Source organism: Phocoena phocoena, chromosome 3 (assembly GCF_963924675.1).
Source record: "Phocoena phocoena chromosome 3, mPhoPho1.1, whole genome shotgun sequence".
In the NCBI taxonomy this organism is placed as follows: Eukaryota; Metazoa; Chordata; class Mammalia; order Artiodactyla; family Phocoenidae; genus Phocoena; species Phocoena phocoena.
In genome coordinates, this window is record NC_089221.1 from 106969132 (window position 1) to 106985510 (window position 16379).

Below are 16379 nucleotides of genomic sequence, written 5' to 3' on the forward strand. Positions count from 1 at the left end.
AAAATAAGTAAAGACCATGTTTTCTAACCATCACTGTTGCCTGATTTGGTATTAATATGCCTTAATATTTATGTAATCATCCAATGTCATACTATTAAACACCATTAGCTCCTACTCTTCACTTTTTCACGTAAGTAGGCGAATCCCTTTTATTTACCCTTTGGTATTTTACCTCTCAGTACCCTTCAACTTCATCTTACTCGTTAAAATGGAAGAAATATGCTATAAATATTGATGATTTGGTATGCAAACCAAAGTGACCAAACTGAATCAGACACCAACCATTTAGTTCCCCGTTATGTGTCTCCCTCACAAGAGCACCAAAGGGTTCTGTCGTTATGGACAGGGAAACCAGTCCTAATAATCATCAGCTTCCCAGTTAAATCAAGATGATACCCTTAGTTATTCTTGCTTTCAGAGCTTCCTGACATTTAACAGAAACTTATCTTCCAAGAGACAATAGATAAAACTGATAAAGGGCAGTGAGAAGGAAGTGTAGAAAGTAGGGAATAAAAACAAAATGGAAAGAAACACAATTCTTGAAATCCCTTCTCCCACCCTCCAAAAAACTCATGGAGGAAATATGGCTAGAATTTGTTTTCTTCTACAAAGTTTCTCATGGCAATTTTGAAGGATAAGAGGTGTTATGGGGAGTGGGTGCTAGAAAATAAAGACTCTGGTTGAATACATTTAAGAAGCTTAGGCTAAACACATATTATGTGAAAATATTCAAAATTCTTAAGTGTGCCCCCGTCGTCTCTGCTCATCTATGGACAGGATGAGTCTTCAAGTACTTTAGCTGGGAATGGAAAGTGCGCTTTTCTTTGAGCAGCTCCTGCCACAGGTGGTGGATAGGAGGGGAACTCAACAGTTATCAGAACTAAGTTCAGAAAAACTGCATTTTATGCCGAGGTTTTCTTTTTTCTTCCCTTTTTTTCTTTCTTCAGGTTAATTACTGCTTTTCAGTGGTCCCTCAAATTCAATCTAAACTGAGAATTGCATTTTGTGATTGCATTTCATTGACTTCAGCTAAGTCCTTTGTGTTCTGGCATCTTGTTTGAGTCCTAACTTGTTTCTGTTCATAAGAATGCTTTGAAGTTAAACAATAAGATGAAGAGAATGTTAACATCTTTTTGCATAATATTACTATTGCAGTTTTCTTGGCTATGAAGTCACTAGGAAACAAATACTTTAACAGATAAAAAAGGGCTACTCCAAATAACTAAAGATGAAATTTTTTTTTTGAAAAGGTTACTATTCGGAAGTAGTTATTGGATTTGAGAATGTCATGGGACACTTCTGTAGGCCCACACAGTGAGACTTAAAAGGAACAATGACTAGTAGTCATACCACAGAGTATTCTGAAATACACAGTACTTTGATCAAGAAACAAAAACATAATTGAAGGCACTCATTGCTTAGCTGGTATCTACTGAAAATGAGGCCTTTCCTAAGCATTTAACTCATTCATGTAACTCCCACTGAAGAAAAATGAGCTTAAAAGAAAAGGAAGACGTTTTTAAACAGTGATTCACGATCTTTAAGCCCAAATTATAACTTCAAAATTTTCAAATGCAAAGAACAATTTTCTTGGACTATAAATTTAATTAAGGCGACCATTTTTACTCAAGCCCCAAATATTTTCTGGGCCAACCCCTGAGGTCTATCAATCATTTCATAAATAAAATGCCTAAGAGCTGACTTTGCCATTACAGTGCAGGTTCCCCCAGGCTAATGTGTCACAGTAGTTTTAAAAAGGGAAAAACAAACAAAAATCTGACATTTTATTAGCAAGTAAAACAAACTGGCTCCTTTCACTTTTTTTTCCCATTAAATTCAAAATGTTTGGTGATATTTCATCTGAATGGGACAAAACTGATGGTTTTATAAACTGGGTTAGGCGCATGCTATTTCTAAAACTGGCAGATTAGCTGAAAGAGATTATAAAATTTTAAACATATTCAAACAACATTCTTTCTTCTCTATTGCTTCATAACGTACTTGTGGTTCACGCATATTGAGGTGCTTACTGTTCACAACGAAGGAAGATGGCTCTTACCTTCACACGTCTCTGTCTCAGTCCTGAACACATAGCCAGGTGGGCAGGTGCAGCTGTAGCTCCCAGGTGTGTTTCGGCATAGGCCATTGTCACAGAGCAGTCTGTTTACCAGGCACTCATCAATGTCTGGAAGCAACCGTTAGAAGACAGGACACACACACAGTGAAACAAACAGCACAGTGATCAAAATGTTTTATTTTTGTTGTTTGTTTTTTTCCTCACCCCATACCTTGACTCAGTCAGTCTCTTCGTATCCAAAACACATTCCTGATCCTAAGCAAAATATATTTGGTTTTACTCATATGGAACATTCTTATTCTTGTGGCTACTTTTAAGGTGCTTTTGAAGTTCCTGGGAGGTGTGTAATGATTTGGAAAAGGCACATTACTACTTTGTTCTTCATTTACTTACTGCCCCACAGCGGTATTATATTTTAAGCATCACCATAATCTCCCTCATGATTGTACATTTAATCAAGTGGCTGAATCACTATTTATTTATCCATTAGTCCATGCTACGGGTTGAAATGGGTCTCTCAAAAAATATTTTGAATGCCTAATCCACAGTACCTCAGAATGTGACCTTATTTAGAAATAGGATTGTTACAGAGTAATCAAGTTAAAATAAGATCCTTTAGGTAAGTTGTATTCCAATATAGGTATGGACACCAACGACTGGAGTCCATATGAAAAAGGGCAAATTTTGACATAGGGACAGACACATACAGAGGGAAGCTGATGTGAAGACACACAGGGGAAAGATGGATGTGTGGCTAGAGTGACACATCTAAAAGCCTAGGAATGCTAAAGATGGCCAGCAAACACCAGAGACTAGAAGAGGAAAGGAAAGATTCTCCCCTAGAGCCATTAGAGAGAGTGTGGTCCTGTTGACACCTTGATTTTGGACTTCTGACTTCCCAAACTGTAACAATCAATTTCCGTTGTTTTCAGCAACCCCGTTTTGTATACTTTGTTAGGGCAGCCCCAGCAAACTAAAACTGGAATTCGGCTTCATTTTTATTTTTAAAATCTAGTTTTAATTTTATCAAAATTATGCACATACCTACTTTAAAGAGTTGAGTAGTGCCATGAACCATGTTCAATGTGTGAATGCTCACTGAATCTCCCTGTTTTCAGTAGGGTACTCATGTGCTCAACTGTACTTGGACACTATGCTGGAAAGAACTTTGCTTCTGGGGAATAAAAACTAGCTGGCTTGCATATTTTTATAAATGTTCAACAATCTCTGGCTGGTGCCCTTCCCAACAGATATCAAAATCTGTTATAAGTACATGATATTTAATATAGCTTTATATATCCATCTGTATGTATGTCTTCAACCCAAGGTGAAATGGATATATAATAACATAAATCAGTAATAAAACCCAGAGCCATAAACATAGAAAAATGTATTTCTTTCTAATCATAACCATCAAGACTTGGATGTAAGAGTCATCAGTGGTTAGATGTAAAAATTATTATATATAATAATGGATGGAATAACATTCGTTTTATAAAAGTGAACTCAAGTGCTCCACGGGAAAATCTAGATTCTTCACAAATTCTAGAACATTCGAACTACATACTTGAGTTTTTTCAAACATTCCCTTATAAATTACAAAAGGAAACACCCATCTCAGTTATCATGTCTGGATATGTTGCAGCAACTGATTCTTTATAAGTCGACCTGTAATATTTAATTTTCTTAACTTATTATTATCCACACTGCCTCATTAATTTTTGAATCCCACTTCCTAGTGAAAAATTATAGGATTAAGATATATGCAGATATAACAGGCCGATAACTGACTCTGTATCCATTCACTTGGGAAAAAAATAATTTAAATACTAAATTGTGCCATTAAAAAGTTTGTTACTATGTAACAGCATTTGTTTGATTCCCATATTTTTCTTTCTCTGCACTAAAAAGGAAACAAGAAAAACTGTAAGATCTCTAGTTTTACTCATTTATTTGTAGTTTGATTTCTCCTATAATCCATGGGATTAAACTATACAAAAGGCTCTTGTATAATAAAACAAATAACTTACCAATACAGTTTCTTCCAGAGGCATCTGGCTCATAGCCACTGTTGCAATTACAACGGTAACTACCACGTAAATTTTCACAAATTCCATTGGCACATATATCAGGATCCAGAGCACACTCATTGATATCTGCATTAAATGTTCAGAGTTTAATGCTCACAGCCACTTACTGTCTGTTGATACATGTATGTCTAGTAAAGATCACTCAAAATACGTAGTGTCTAACCCTGCAAACCCCCAATTTGCCATTCAGAAAGGGAAACGAAATGAAAATAAGGAGTGAGAATAAAATAGAGAGATACGGGACACTTCCTGGTAAGTCAAAAGAAAAATGAAGGGAACCGGCAGAAATTCAAAGCATTAAGCCATGTAATGTGCTGGCATTTATGATAAAATTAATAAAGAAATTTATAGACTGTTGGCTCAAAACCCAAAGGAAAAGTCAACTTGATAGGTATTATAACCATCTAATTAAAAGGCAAAGATTTATTAGGGTGTCTGTATAATTTTATGGTCTTGAAGGCCTGGAATATTTCTATTTTATTATCATTTTTTATAGTCAACTAAGTAATATGATACTTATTAAATGTTACTCATTGTTGATAAGTTGAAATTAATGGAGAGGACAGTTCAAATGTGGATGCTTGAGAACACAATGTTTTACAACAAGCCATGAACATGACTACGCTCTGTCACCCATGGGCCGTGGGACTTGAGGAATGATGTGCCTGTATGAGCGACCATCTAGTTGCAATGGCTCTGTTGGGGAGGCCATATTGAAAGGGAATAAAAAAACGGAGTCAGCATAAAATAAAATTTTGGTAACTATGCTCAAATTTTAATCCTAACTACTGTGTTCTAGAATTTGGGAAGCCTTAAATACTCCAGAAATGTTAGTCTTTTAATTTAATTTTTGGGAGAAACATCATTGTAAAAGTTTGCTCCTTTACTCTGGTTTCTGATGTTCTTTGCAAAAAAATGTGATATTTACTGTCAATTAATCTATAATTTGTCTAAAGTCTCCTCAAACATGAAAGTATTAGAATATATATGTAAACTAAAGATTAATAGCACCCTACAATTTTATTTTAAAAAAACAAAGGACACTATTAACATATAAAATAACTTTATAAACACATATGTACTTAATGTTCAAGTTCTATATTGTAATTTTGTTAATCATAGTGCTAAATTCTAAAAAAGAAAACTTTAATGAATCCTTGTACTTCTTTGGTTGGACAGAAACATTTTAGTATTCTTAGTCATAAGTAGTCAATTTATTTTTAGGGCAGTATATCTCAAATATCTCTTAAAAATCCATATCAAATATCTCTTACAGATTGTTTTTGGTTAAACCATGTCAGCACCATTATTTAACATTTTTCTTTAAATTGTCTTGTTTTTCTTTTTTTTTTTTTTACAAGCTCTAGCTTCTTCTTAAGTGACGGTATCCGTAAAATCATGGTTGTAGTTTGTTAGTGACATTTTAAACAATGCATATTTAACAGATAAATATTTATCTACTATGAAAAATGTACATCTACATACTTATTGATACCATCTAGCTTATAACCATTGTTCTAGGAGATAATTTATTACTTTATACTGATACATTTTTATAATAGTAAATACATCTTATCTATAATATTATAATAATAAAGCTATAAAACTATATAATTATTATAAGATTGAGAATTGAATAGAGCTACCTCTTCCATCCACAGTGATACCTACTCCACTACTACAAAGACCGTGGAATTCAGCTGTAAGATAAAAACAAATAGAGAAATCAAAAACTCTAAATTCTGTTCCATACACAAGTCACTTACATAACTCCAAAACTATCATTAAGAATTACCTGCAACAACTTAAAATGAAAAGGACCATTTTCTAGCACAAAATTATTTTAAGAATTCCAAAATCACAGGTAAGCATAAAAAAGTAAATAAAAATAACTGTGATTATCACCCTGAATTTCATTAATATATTGTAATATATATATAATATATAATATATTGTAATAAACATTACAAATATTTTCTACTTATGTAAACTTTAAAAATATCTAAATTGTACAACAGAGATTGCTTTTCAGATTTTGTTCTCCTCTCAATAATAAAATAATAGAAAACACGTAATAAATAGCATTTACCACGTGATGTGCCTGGTGTTGTTCTAGCATTTTCCATCTAATAATTTATTTAATCCTCCCAATACCACAAACTAGATACTGTTATTTTTCCTCTTTTAATCCCAAGAGAGCTTGGATAGAGATGGGAAGTAACATGCTCAGGTCACAGAGTTTGTAAGTGGGGAGCAGGCTTGGACCCTCTGTACTCTACAATAGACATTTCATGTAATAGCCTATTTATAATAAGACGATTTAACATCTTTTCTCAGTTATGTGGATCTACCACACTAATTCAATCAATCTCTTATTGATGAAATTAGGTTTGTTCAACTTTCTGCAATTATAATAAAAAAAATACAAAGTTCAATTCTATCACTAGGTTAATCTCTTGGAAGTAAAACTGCTCAAAGTTTATGTCTCTTTTAAGGTTTTTGATAGTCCCCCTCTCCCTAAATATCCCAGGTTACCCTTATAACACCAATGTAAGAGAGTACGCATTTCTGTATATCCTCCCCAACACTGGGGAAAATCAATCATTTGTATTTTACCAATCTAATAAACAAAAATGACACCTTTTTAAACTTTTCTTTTAATTTTAGATAGATTTCTTTTAATTTTTATATGGCACTCTACCATTTGCCTTTCTGCTTTGTGAAGTTGTCTATGTACACTGTACTTTTTTCTATAGAGGATTTCAACTTTCCTTATTGATTAATGTAAATTCTTTATAAATTAAATAAAATATTTTTCTACTTTATATGTGTATTTTAGTCTTTGGGGTCTGTTTTGAGAGTCCTTTATCATTACAAGATAACAAAAAGTTTGTATCTTCTACAAAAAATTTATTTTGTAACATTTAATGTAGGGAGCTAACTCCATATTTTTTCCAATATTTATCAACAATATTAATTACTTAGTTTAATTTGTTCTCACTGATCTCAATGCTATCTTTATTGTGTCCTATATTTCCACTTATATTCAGAACTCATTTTATTAGTCACTAATCTTTTTACCTAGTCTTGTTATCAATTTTTGCACTTCTTTCATAATATGCATAATTCACTTAACATTTTAGGGGAAGACTTCCTTCATTAACTCCTCTTTTTAAAAAATGTCATACTCAGTAATTCTTCCCGAGGGACTCTCACCATTTTGCTAAGGTTTGAACAGTCCATTTAGGATTTTTAACAGAATTACAAGCCACTTCCTTTGCTGGAATTCATTTCTTCCATCTTCTACCTAGGAAGTTCTTATTCCTTTTTTCAAGACCTAAGTAAGCCTCCACCCCTCTGTGCAGTCTTTCCCAGCCTCCCCAGGCAACTAACTGCTCCTTCCTTTGTGCTCTCCCAATTCTTTATGTCCCTTTTAAGGCAGCAATCATACCAAACTGTAATTTATATGTTTGCCTACCTATATTTTCAACTATTCCCAACTTTAAAGGAAAAGAGATTGTGTTTATTTCTGATACCCTACTGTACTTACATCTATTCAATACAGTTTTCATAAAAATATGAATAAACAAGTCATAGAATAGTCAAAGAATTAAACTGTTTAATGTGCCTATAATTCATGACAACATTCAGAAATAAATTTATGACTTTCTGGAACTACTGATATTCCTGATAGACTGGAACTTCTGATAGACTGTAGCCTAAGACCATTCTGTGTAAAGATTAAAAATAAATAAATAAAACCAGGTTCTCATGAACTTATTATAACCTTGAAAGTGATACGTAAATTTTATGCTATTTATCTTCAGAATGACAGAAGGGATGGAAGATTTTGAGGCTAACCTATTCACGTAAAGAATCCATTGTAACAGTCATAATTGGATCATAAAATAAATAAATAATCATAAAATTCACCGTGTGTTCTCTGCCTAGAGATCATAAGTAAAAACAAGATAGATCTCTTTATTATATGCTTCATATGTCAACACAGATTTGGATTTCTTTTCTTCCATTAAAAATAAAGACAAAACACTTCAGAGCTGAGGTACTCTTTGGCCAAATATCTAATGTGACATTTCTAGATTCTTTATCAGGTGTGAAACTGGCGAAGGTGACTACCTGAATTTTTAGCAGGGCATGGCTGGCAGGGCTCTCCAAAACCATAGTCTGGATTGGCACAGCAGCATTCAGACTTGGTCACTGCACCAGGAAAAGGACGGACACACACTCCCTTCTTGATTCCACCATAGCATGTACTGCGCATGTGAGTATCTAAAGGAGACAGAAGAACAATGATTTGAGACAGTGATAGAGACAAAGAGATTTCAAAACTGAAGGCTTCTTGTAACTTAAGTGGTCACTATATGGGAAGCTTCTAGAAGGCATCTGCCACTTTTCTTTTTCTTTGTATCTTTAGCATCTCATAGTGTTAAGAAATCAACAAACGTTTGTTGAGAGAGGAAAAGAATAAATGCATTATCAACAATTTTTTTTTTTCTCCAAGAAGTTTTATGTGCTACACAAGCATCAATTATCCCACTTTTCCTCACGGGCCTGTCACTGAGCCAGGTATATTTCCACAGTTATAAACAAGACTTAGAGCTCTAATCACTGACTACATTTAATATTATTTCTATTTTAGAAGTTCTTATGAACAATGAAGTGCAGTGCAGTTAAACTACCTTGAGATGATACTGTTTGGTCATGAACTTTCTTACTTAAATTTCTGAGTTAGGTGACCTTTCTCTTCAACCCCCAATTTACTGTTGTGACTGTGTTTTAATCATTGCAGACTCTCAATAAATCCAGTTACACAAATAATATTCAGTAACTATCATTATGTATCTGTGGCATTGTGCTTGTTGCTTTACAGACATTATCTTGTTGAACATTCAGGCCAACAACTCCATAGGATAGTGATCATTACCCACTTTTTATAGATGAGGAGGCTGAGGTTCAGAGCGGTTATATAAGTACCTCAAAGCTGTAGACTATCCACTGTCTGACCTGGAATTCAGACTCAGGCTTGTGTGACCTCCAAAACTTTTCCTCTTTCTACTATGTCCTGTTACACCCCAAAGAAGTGTATCCTGCTTAGTTCTCTCATTCTAAATTCTCATAAAATATAATACAACTTTATGAGATGGTAAATGGTGAACTATAAAAAAACTCAGATCATCATACAGGCCAGAGAAGCAGTAGAGCTTTGAAGCAGTCTATTGATATGGCAATTCCATCAAAGAGATAACCATTATTATAAATATCTATGATTATTCATAACTTGTTGGAAATAACTTTATCTGCTTGTTATGCAAAGTGAGTCACCTATGTCTTACAATGTGGTGATGTTTCCCGTTAAAACAATGAGATGTGTGGCCGCATTAAACAATGAGATCTGTGTATGCTCAGATAGAAGAAGGTCATAAGATTTTACCACTCCAACCCTGGGAAGGGGACGTGCTGTCCCTTTCTGCTTCTGCTATGGCCTGGTTTGGCAGTCAGCTCTGAGTTACACATAAGAATAGGACTCAACACAATGACAAGTATGCACAAATACCACATAGTTCATGATTTTCAATAAGATTTTTGTGAGTTCTTAGGATGGTACCACTTATCTCAAAAGGCATCATAGAATGGTCAAAGTTATTTCCGTTTTCATGTTAAGAACATAAGCCAGGAACAATTTTTAGAAGCAAGTTGATAAAAAGCCTATGGTACTCACTTCTATTTTTAATGAAGACAGTTGACTTTCTCCTTTTCAAAGACCCCACACTGGAACCTTAGTTCACATTATTCTCTTCAATGTAACCAAGCCACTGTTCCCAGTGGACAGGATTAGAGGTACTGATACCAGCAGCACGATCAGAACATGCTCACATGAATATTTTGGTGGGTGACTCGACTTCATCCTAAGCTATACCTGTTCCATATGTTATCAAATTTCTCCATGTCTTTTCTTTCTTAAAACTTGGAATTGCTGAAGGATTTTTTCATGGAACTATCATACTTTATCTTTACCAAAGGTAAAATTGGTATGGACACAAGATGCTAGCTGTATTTTACATTCTTTAGTATCAACTTTTCTTTATAGCTTAAAGCAGCAACTCTAAGACTATTTTTGATGTAACATCACTATTCCGATTTAACAGAACAGTAATAATTGTAGTAGTTAACTTATTGGGCATGTTTTATGTGCCAGACATCATTCAAGCTTTACACAAATACGTCTAACGTTAACATATTTAATCTTCAAAAACAACTAGTGAGCAAAGGAGGCACAGAGAGGTAATGTGTCTTGCCTAAGGCCTCACAGCTAGTAAATAGCAGAACTAGGGTAAAGAAAAAAATTAACCTTTTACCTGACAGAACTGTCAAACAGGGTTCATGAAGATATTGAAATACTAACGTAACAGGATGCTAAAAAGGAAATTTAAGCTGAAATCCCATGGTGCTAAATATCATATAACAAGGTGAATTTTGAGACTCCATCCTGAAGGAAGTAGAGATGGAAAATTGGTTGCCAGGTCCTTAAACCCCTCCCAATACCAAGGATACAATTTAGAGAATAGCAATTGAGAGTTTTTGAGGAGGATTTTTTTGGAAGAGCCAGATTACAAGTTGGGCATGCTTCCATCCTCACCCCTGGTCAAGAGAGCAGAGCTTCACAGGGAGCAACTTGAAGAGCTTTGCACCCAACTCTGTCAGGGACACGTAACACACAGAGGAGAGTGGCTGCTATTCCCACTGTAGAACCTCTGTTCACTCGGTTCAGAGGGCAAAGGGTGGCACGTCCTATGGATGAGACATGGGCCACACTAAGTGAGGTTCCTAAAACGACTACGTGGAGGGTGATGAGACACCATTAGATCTCTGTCTGAAGTGGACTGCAGAAAGACAAGACGTTGAGCCAGGAGTGGCCACCAGGAGAAAAATGCAGTGTCTGCATCTTGGGAAGGGCAGGCCAACGCCCCTGACATAATCATGAAATCACCCACGAGGAAGAAATTGGCTTTAAACTCGTGTGAAGCCCAGAAGTCTTGAAGCCACCCTAGGACACTGTCACTGCTTCTGCCTTCTCACCTTTCCTCCTGCACTTGAGCGTGGAGTCAGAAATGTCTTCCTCACGAAGGTCTGAGCTCGGGAGGGAAGTCATAACTTCAAATCAAGTTCGAATATTAACTATTATATGATGCTGGACATTCTAATTGCTAAATTGAGATTATTTTCATTACCTAATGTAGTCATATAAATTTTTGCTATCTAAAAATAGTAAAGTAAGGGGCTGCCTGAGTTTTCTTCCTTACTTATTGGATAAACTGCTCCCATTGAATAATTAAAAATATATTTTTAAAGGATTGAAAAAAACAAAATACAGTTGCCTTTGTTCATATCCTGTCTGTGAGTCATGCTTGTTCAACATACTAGTTACAATAGTAATTTAATTTTCTGAAAATAAAAACCCACATCGCACTCTCTAGGGAAACAAAAATGAACAAACAAAATCTAGAATTAAAGTGCTAACTCTAATAATAATCCATAGTAATGATTCATTTCTAACCTCAACAATCAATGCAACTGAAAGCATTTCAAAAGGCAGAAGACATGAAGAAAAAATATCTAGCATGTTAAGGGAACAGTAATATATAATTTTACACACAGAACAAATAGTGTTTTTATTCTAAAAAGTTTAAGTAACCACAATTGTGAAAAACTGGAGAGCGTTTCCCAAAAATTTCTAATGCCTTTTCTGTATGTGGACAAGAGAAAGAATATTTGTGTTTGAACACTGAATTCCTAACAACTACTCATATCTCGGTTGCTTAAAAGAGAAATTATTTCTCCCTCTAAAACTGGTTGTGTACTCACCATAGGTTTCAGCAAAATCATTTAGATAAAGGAAAAAAGCAACTGAAAATATTTTAGCTCTCTAAGCAGCAAGGAGCTACATTCTTCTAGTTACTGTATTTGAAATAGCCCTGAACGAAGTGCTGACAATCTTGTAAGCTGAAATAAATCCTAGATTGGATAGAGTGGATGAAACTTTAAGTGGTCAGATTACTTCCATCTGCTGTTGCCTCTTTTTTTTTTTAACCTTCAGAATCCAAATGTTTTGATTCCCATAGGTAAGAATAAAGTAAAACCAACTATGTCTGAGAAAGACTTTCATTTCTCTCAAATATACTTTTAAACCAGTGAGTATGTCTGCCTTTTACTATGTGACCTGAAAACAGATGGTGCACAATGGCTAATTCACCCTAGAAGTTTCATGAAAGTGCTTTGGAGAGAATACGGCATTCAATGTATTTTTACAACACACTCACTCTGCTCTTGCTATCATTAGGACACGTTGAGTGGGTTTCGAAATGCCAATGACATTTTCATTTTGCCTGCCTCTTTAAAGCTGATGCCTGGTAACTCAAAAGTATCCAAGAGGAATTTTGAATGGTTTCAAATAAAATATACATTCTCTCTCATACTCTTCCCAGGTTTCTATCATTAGTTACACAGTGATGAAGAATAACTATTTAGAAACATTTCTAGCTTTTGATATACGTCAAAGTTCTCTTGTATAAATTATTTAGATTTAAAATTTTGTTTGGGAAAAAAAGCAGACTCACAGATACAGAGAACAAACTAGTGGTTACCGGGGGCGGGGCAGGGGGAGCAGGCAATATAGGGGTAGAGGAGTGGGAGCTACAAACTGCTGGGTATAAGATAGGCTCAAGGATATATTGTACAACATGGGGAATATAGCCAATATTTTGTAATAACTGTAAATGGAAAGTAACCTTTAAAATTGTACAAAAATAAAATTTAAAAAAATTTTTTAAACTCAGATGGAAAAATAAATAAATAAATAGATTTTCTTGGGATAAAAACAAGAATTTATTTAGATACAACTACAGTACCCATTTCAAGTCTTATTTGTTATTAATTATAAAATATAAATCCATTGTATTTAGAGATGTGGTTATCTAACACTATAAAGAATGCTGGTAAAGGACAATTTTTTTTTCCTTCTCCAGCATTTCTGACTTGCATCTCATCAGAGGCTTCTGAAGGGAGCTAGCCGGGCTCTTTGTCCATTTCTTTTAAACCACTTTATTAATATATAATTCACATACAAAGAATTCACATATTTAAAGTGTACAATTCAATAGTTTTTAGCATATTCCCAGAGTTGATCATCATCCTAGCTGATTTCAGAACATTTCACCACCTCAGAAATGCCTTTGGTGATCACCCCCTTCTCCCACCACCCTCACCCTCTCCTGCTCTAAGCAACCACTAATCTGCTCTGTCTCCACAGATTTGACCTTCACAAACATTTCATTTGGAGTCGTATACTATGTGGCCTTTTATGTGTGGCTTCTTTCACTTAGCGTAATGTTTTCAAGTTCATCCATGCTTTCGTATGTGTCACTACTTCATTCATTTTTATGGCTGAATATGATTCCATTGTATGGATATATCTTTATCCCTTTTTCAAAGATCATTTGGTCAGTGGGGCCATTACAGAATGTTTCACTTACCAACACACACGCGTCCATCCACACCCACAGCCAGGCCTGGGGGACAGTCACAGCGGAACGACCCTTCATTGTTGATGCAATGCCCATTCATGCAGATTCCTGGGGTCTGGCACTCATCAATATCTGCCCAGAAGGAAACACAAGCCGGGCCATTACTGGGTAAATTTAACTTTCCTACAGAGTTCACCTGTTGCCACCACTCTACATTATCAACACTTTGTTTTCAATTTTATAATTTGTGGAAGAACACACAGATGTGACAACAAATCTTATACACAAATGCAATTCTTTCAAACGTATTTTTCAGAAAGACTGAGTGAAAGTTGCCTCATTTTACCACTTAGAAGAGTCTCACAAATTCATTTTTCATTATTTATTTGGCAATTCAGCTTAATATTAAAGATGTTTAACTCAAATTAGTTAAGTGAAACAAATTCTTCAGACTGAGGTCAGTGTTTGTATTTAACTTTTAGCTACACACACATAAAATTCTAACTAAGATGCTGTTTTAATTTTAATTCAATTAGTTCATAATAACAAAATAATTTGGGGTCTCCCTTGTAATTTTCAATTCAATTGCTTGAATTTATGAACTGTAACCCACCATTAAATGGTTTCCCCCCAAAAGGGAAACAGCCTTCCAAACACGGGGCTGCCAAATCATGAGCATTTCAAAATTTATGGATTACAGCATTTGTAATTAAAAAATTAACAGAAAGTTCAATAAAGCAGGAACTGGTGAAATTTAGGTGATCTTTATATGTGTACTTAAGCTTCTTAAAAACTGCTAAAATGTTACATGCTGTAATGTCATGCTACACACTGGAACGGAATGCTAATCTCATACCCTGTGATTAATCCAAGTCAGCTAAACTTGAGATGACATCCCATGCATGAGATCAATCAGCAAAGCTACAATATTTCTATGTAATACTGAACTCCCCTTTCCTGAATAGTCGAGAAACTACTTTTATTCAGAAATACAAGAATGAGTCTTGATTTTTCACTCTCTACTGTCTCCAGAATTTCACTGAAATTACAGGGATTGGTTATGAGTATTATTTGGTATTCAGATAAGTTTGTATAATTGAAGGCAGAAAGCATTCATGGAGTTAATTTTGTCTAAAAGAAGAAAACTGTAAATAACTTGTTTTTAAGTAAAAACTGCAAAATTTGTTCCATCTTACTAAATTCCAATTGTGAGTATAAACATAATACAGTCTTATTTATTTCCAAGAGTCATATATTTTGCTTCCTAAAGTTATCGCTAGAGCTTGGCCTTCAAAAGGGTTTTATAAACAAAACAATTGCTAGGAATATTCAAATTACTTCTACATGAAATCAATGTAAGATTTTTAGGTAATGATATAGTAACAAATGATCCGTGGATTAGCTTATGGAAAAGATATAATGCAAAACCAGTAATGAATGACAGTGGAAAATCTAGTTCTGCGAACACAAGATTTTTTTCTTCCTCTTTTTTATTGAGGCAAAGAGTAGACAGAAATTATTTCTATATTGTCTTTTCCAGACTTGCTAGAACCAATCTGTCATTCCCTTAATTCTTCCTATGCCATTATTATTTTTGTAAAGATATTAGTGTTCCATAAACCACAATGTATGTTTTTCTAGGAAACTCCAGACACCTGCCGTACTGAATTAGTAAGAGATGTGAATAATACAAAATCCACATAAAGAAACTGAAGTAATTCTTGCATGATTGAGTCAAATAAAAAAGATGGTTTCAATCATGGTTACTTTCCTATCTCAAAGCCATACATACCAGTGCAGTAACGCCCATTTGGAGCCAAGACAAATCCTGGTTTGCAGATGCACTTGAAGCTGCCATCTTCATTAATACACATCCCATTCAAACACATGTTGGTAGTTGTACATTCATCATGATCTGCCGAAGGAGAATGTGACTTACACCACTGGCCTTGAGGAAACCAGTTCCCCCTCTTTCTACAATCACTAGTCATATTCTACTGCATAAATGAGCCATGTGGTCATGGATTTTTTTTCTTATGAATGCCAACTGACTGAGGGCAAATAGTGTAAAAACATGAAGGGCCTTTAGTGTAAGGGACATAAAGAAAAAGAATTAAGGAAACTTTGTGCTTAGTTTCTATTAAAACCACATGAGTAGTGTTTTATTTTGATTACCAAAAAAGTTAATATGATTTCAGGGGATGTTTATATTGTATGAGAGAATAAAGCAATGACAACCTCACTGCAAGTGAAATGATCTGGACTTTCATTAGTTGGTGAAATACACGTTGCTGTGCAAATAGAATATTTCTGTGGAGTACTGATATTTACTACACTGTTAGACATCACCAGGACCAAAATTTAGAGGTTTGATTATCACATATGTCAAACATTTTTATGCTTCCCCAGATTGGAGGTGGGCCTTTTCTATTTTGTCAGTGTTATAACCCCGACATTCAAAATACAGTAGGTGCTAATAATTACAAAGAACAACTGCTACTTACAATTAAACATATGCCACACAGAAAATTTCCAGAAGTAGTAAATTATTCATTTGTTATGACATTTCCCAAAAACCTGTCCCTTCACTTTAATAGTCTTATGTTAAATGTATTTATATTTTACCTAAGTCATCTGAACAACGCTCACATATGTGTTGTGTGAGCTTTC

General features: G+C 34.6%; 1 protein-coding gene across 1 annotated transcript in view; it reads right to left on the bottom strand.

Annotated features, from left to right (window-relative positions):
- Nucleotides 1-16379, bottom strand: part of FBN2 (fibrillin 2) — a 231510-nt gene that overhangs the window by 83963 nt on the left and 131168 nt on the right. Inside the window, exons 14-19 of the mRNA XM_065873429.1 lie at nt 15502-15624; nt 13719-13841; nt 8305-8457; nt 5814-5867; nt 4108-4233; nt 2060-2185 (exon numbers count right to left, since the gene is read on the bottom strand). Coding sequence (XP_065729501.1) covers nt 2060-2185; nt 4108-4233; nt 5814-5867; nt 8305-8457; nt 13719-13841; nt 15502-15624 — 705 coding nt within the window. The remainder of the gene's footprint in view (nt 1-2059; nt 2186-4107; nt 4234-5813; nt 5868-8304; nt 8458-13718; nt 13842-15501; nt 15625-16379) is intronic.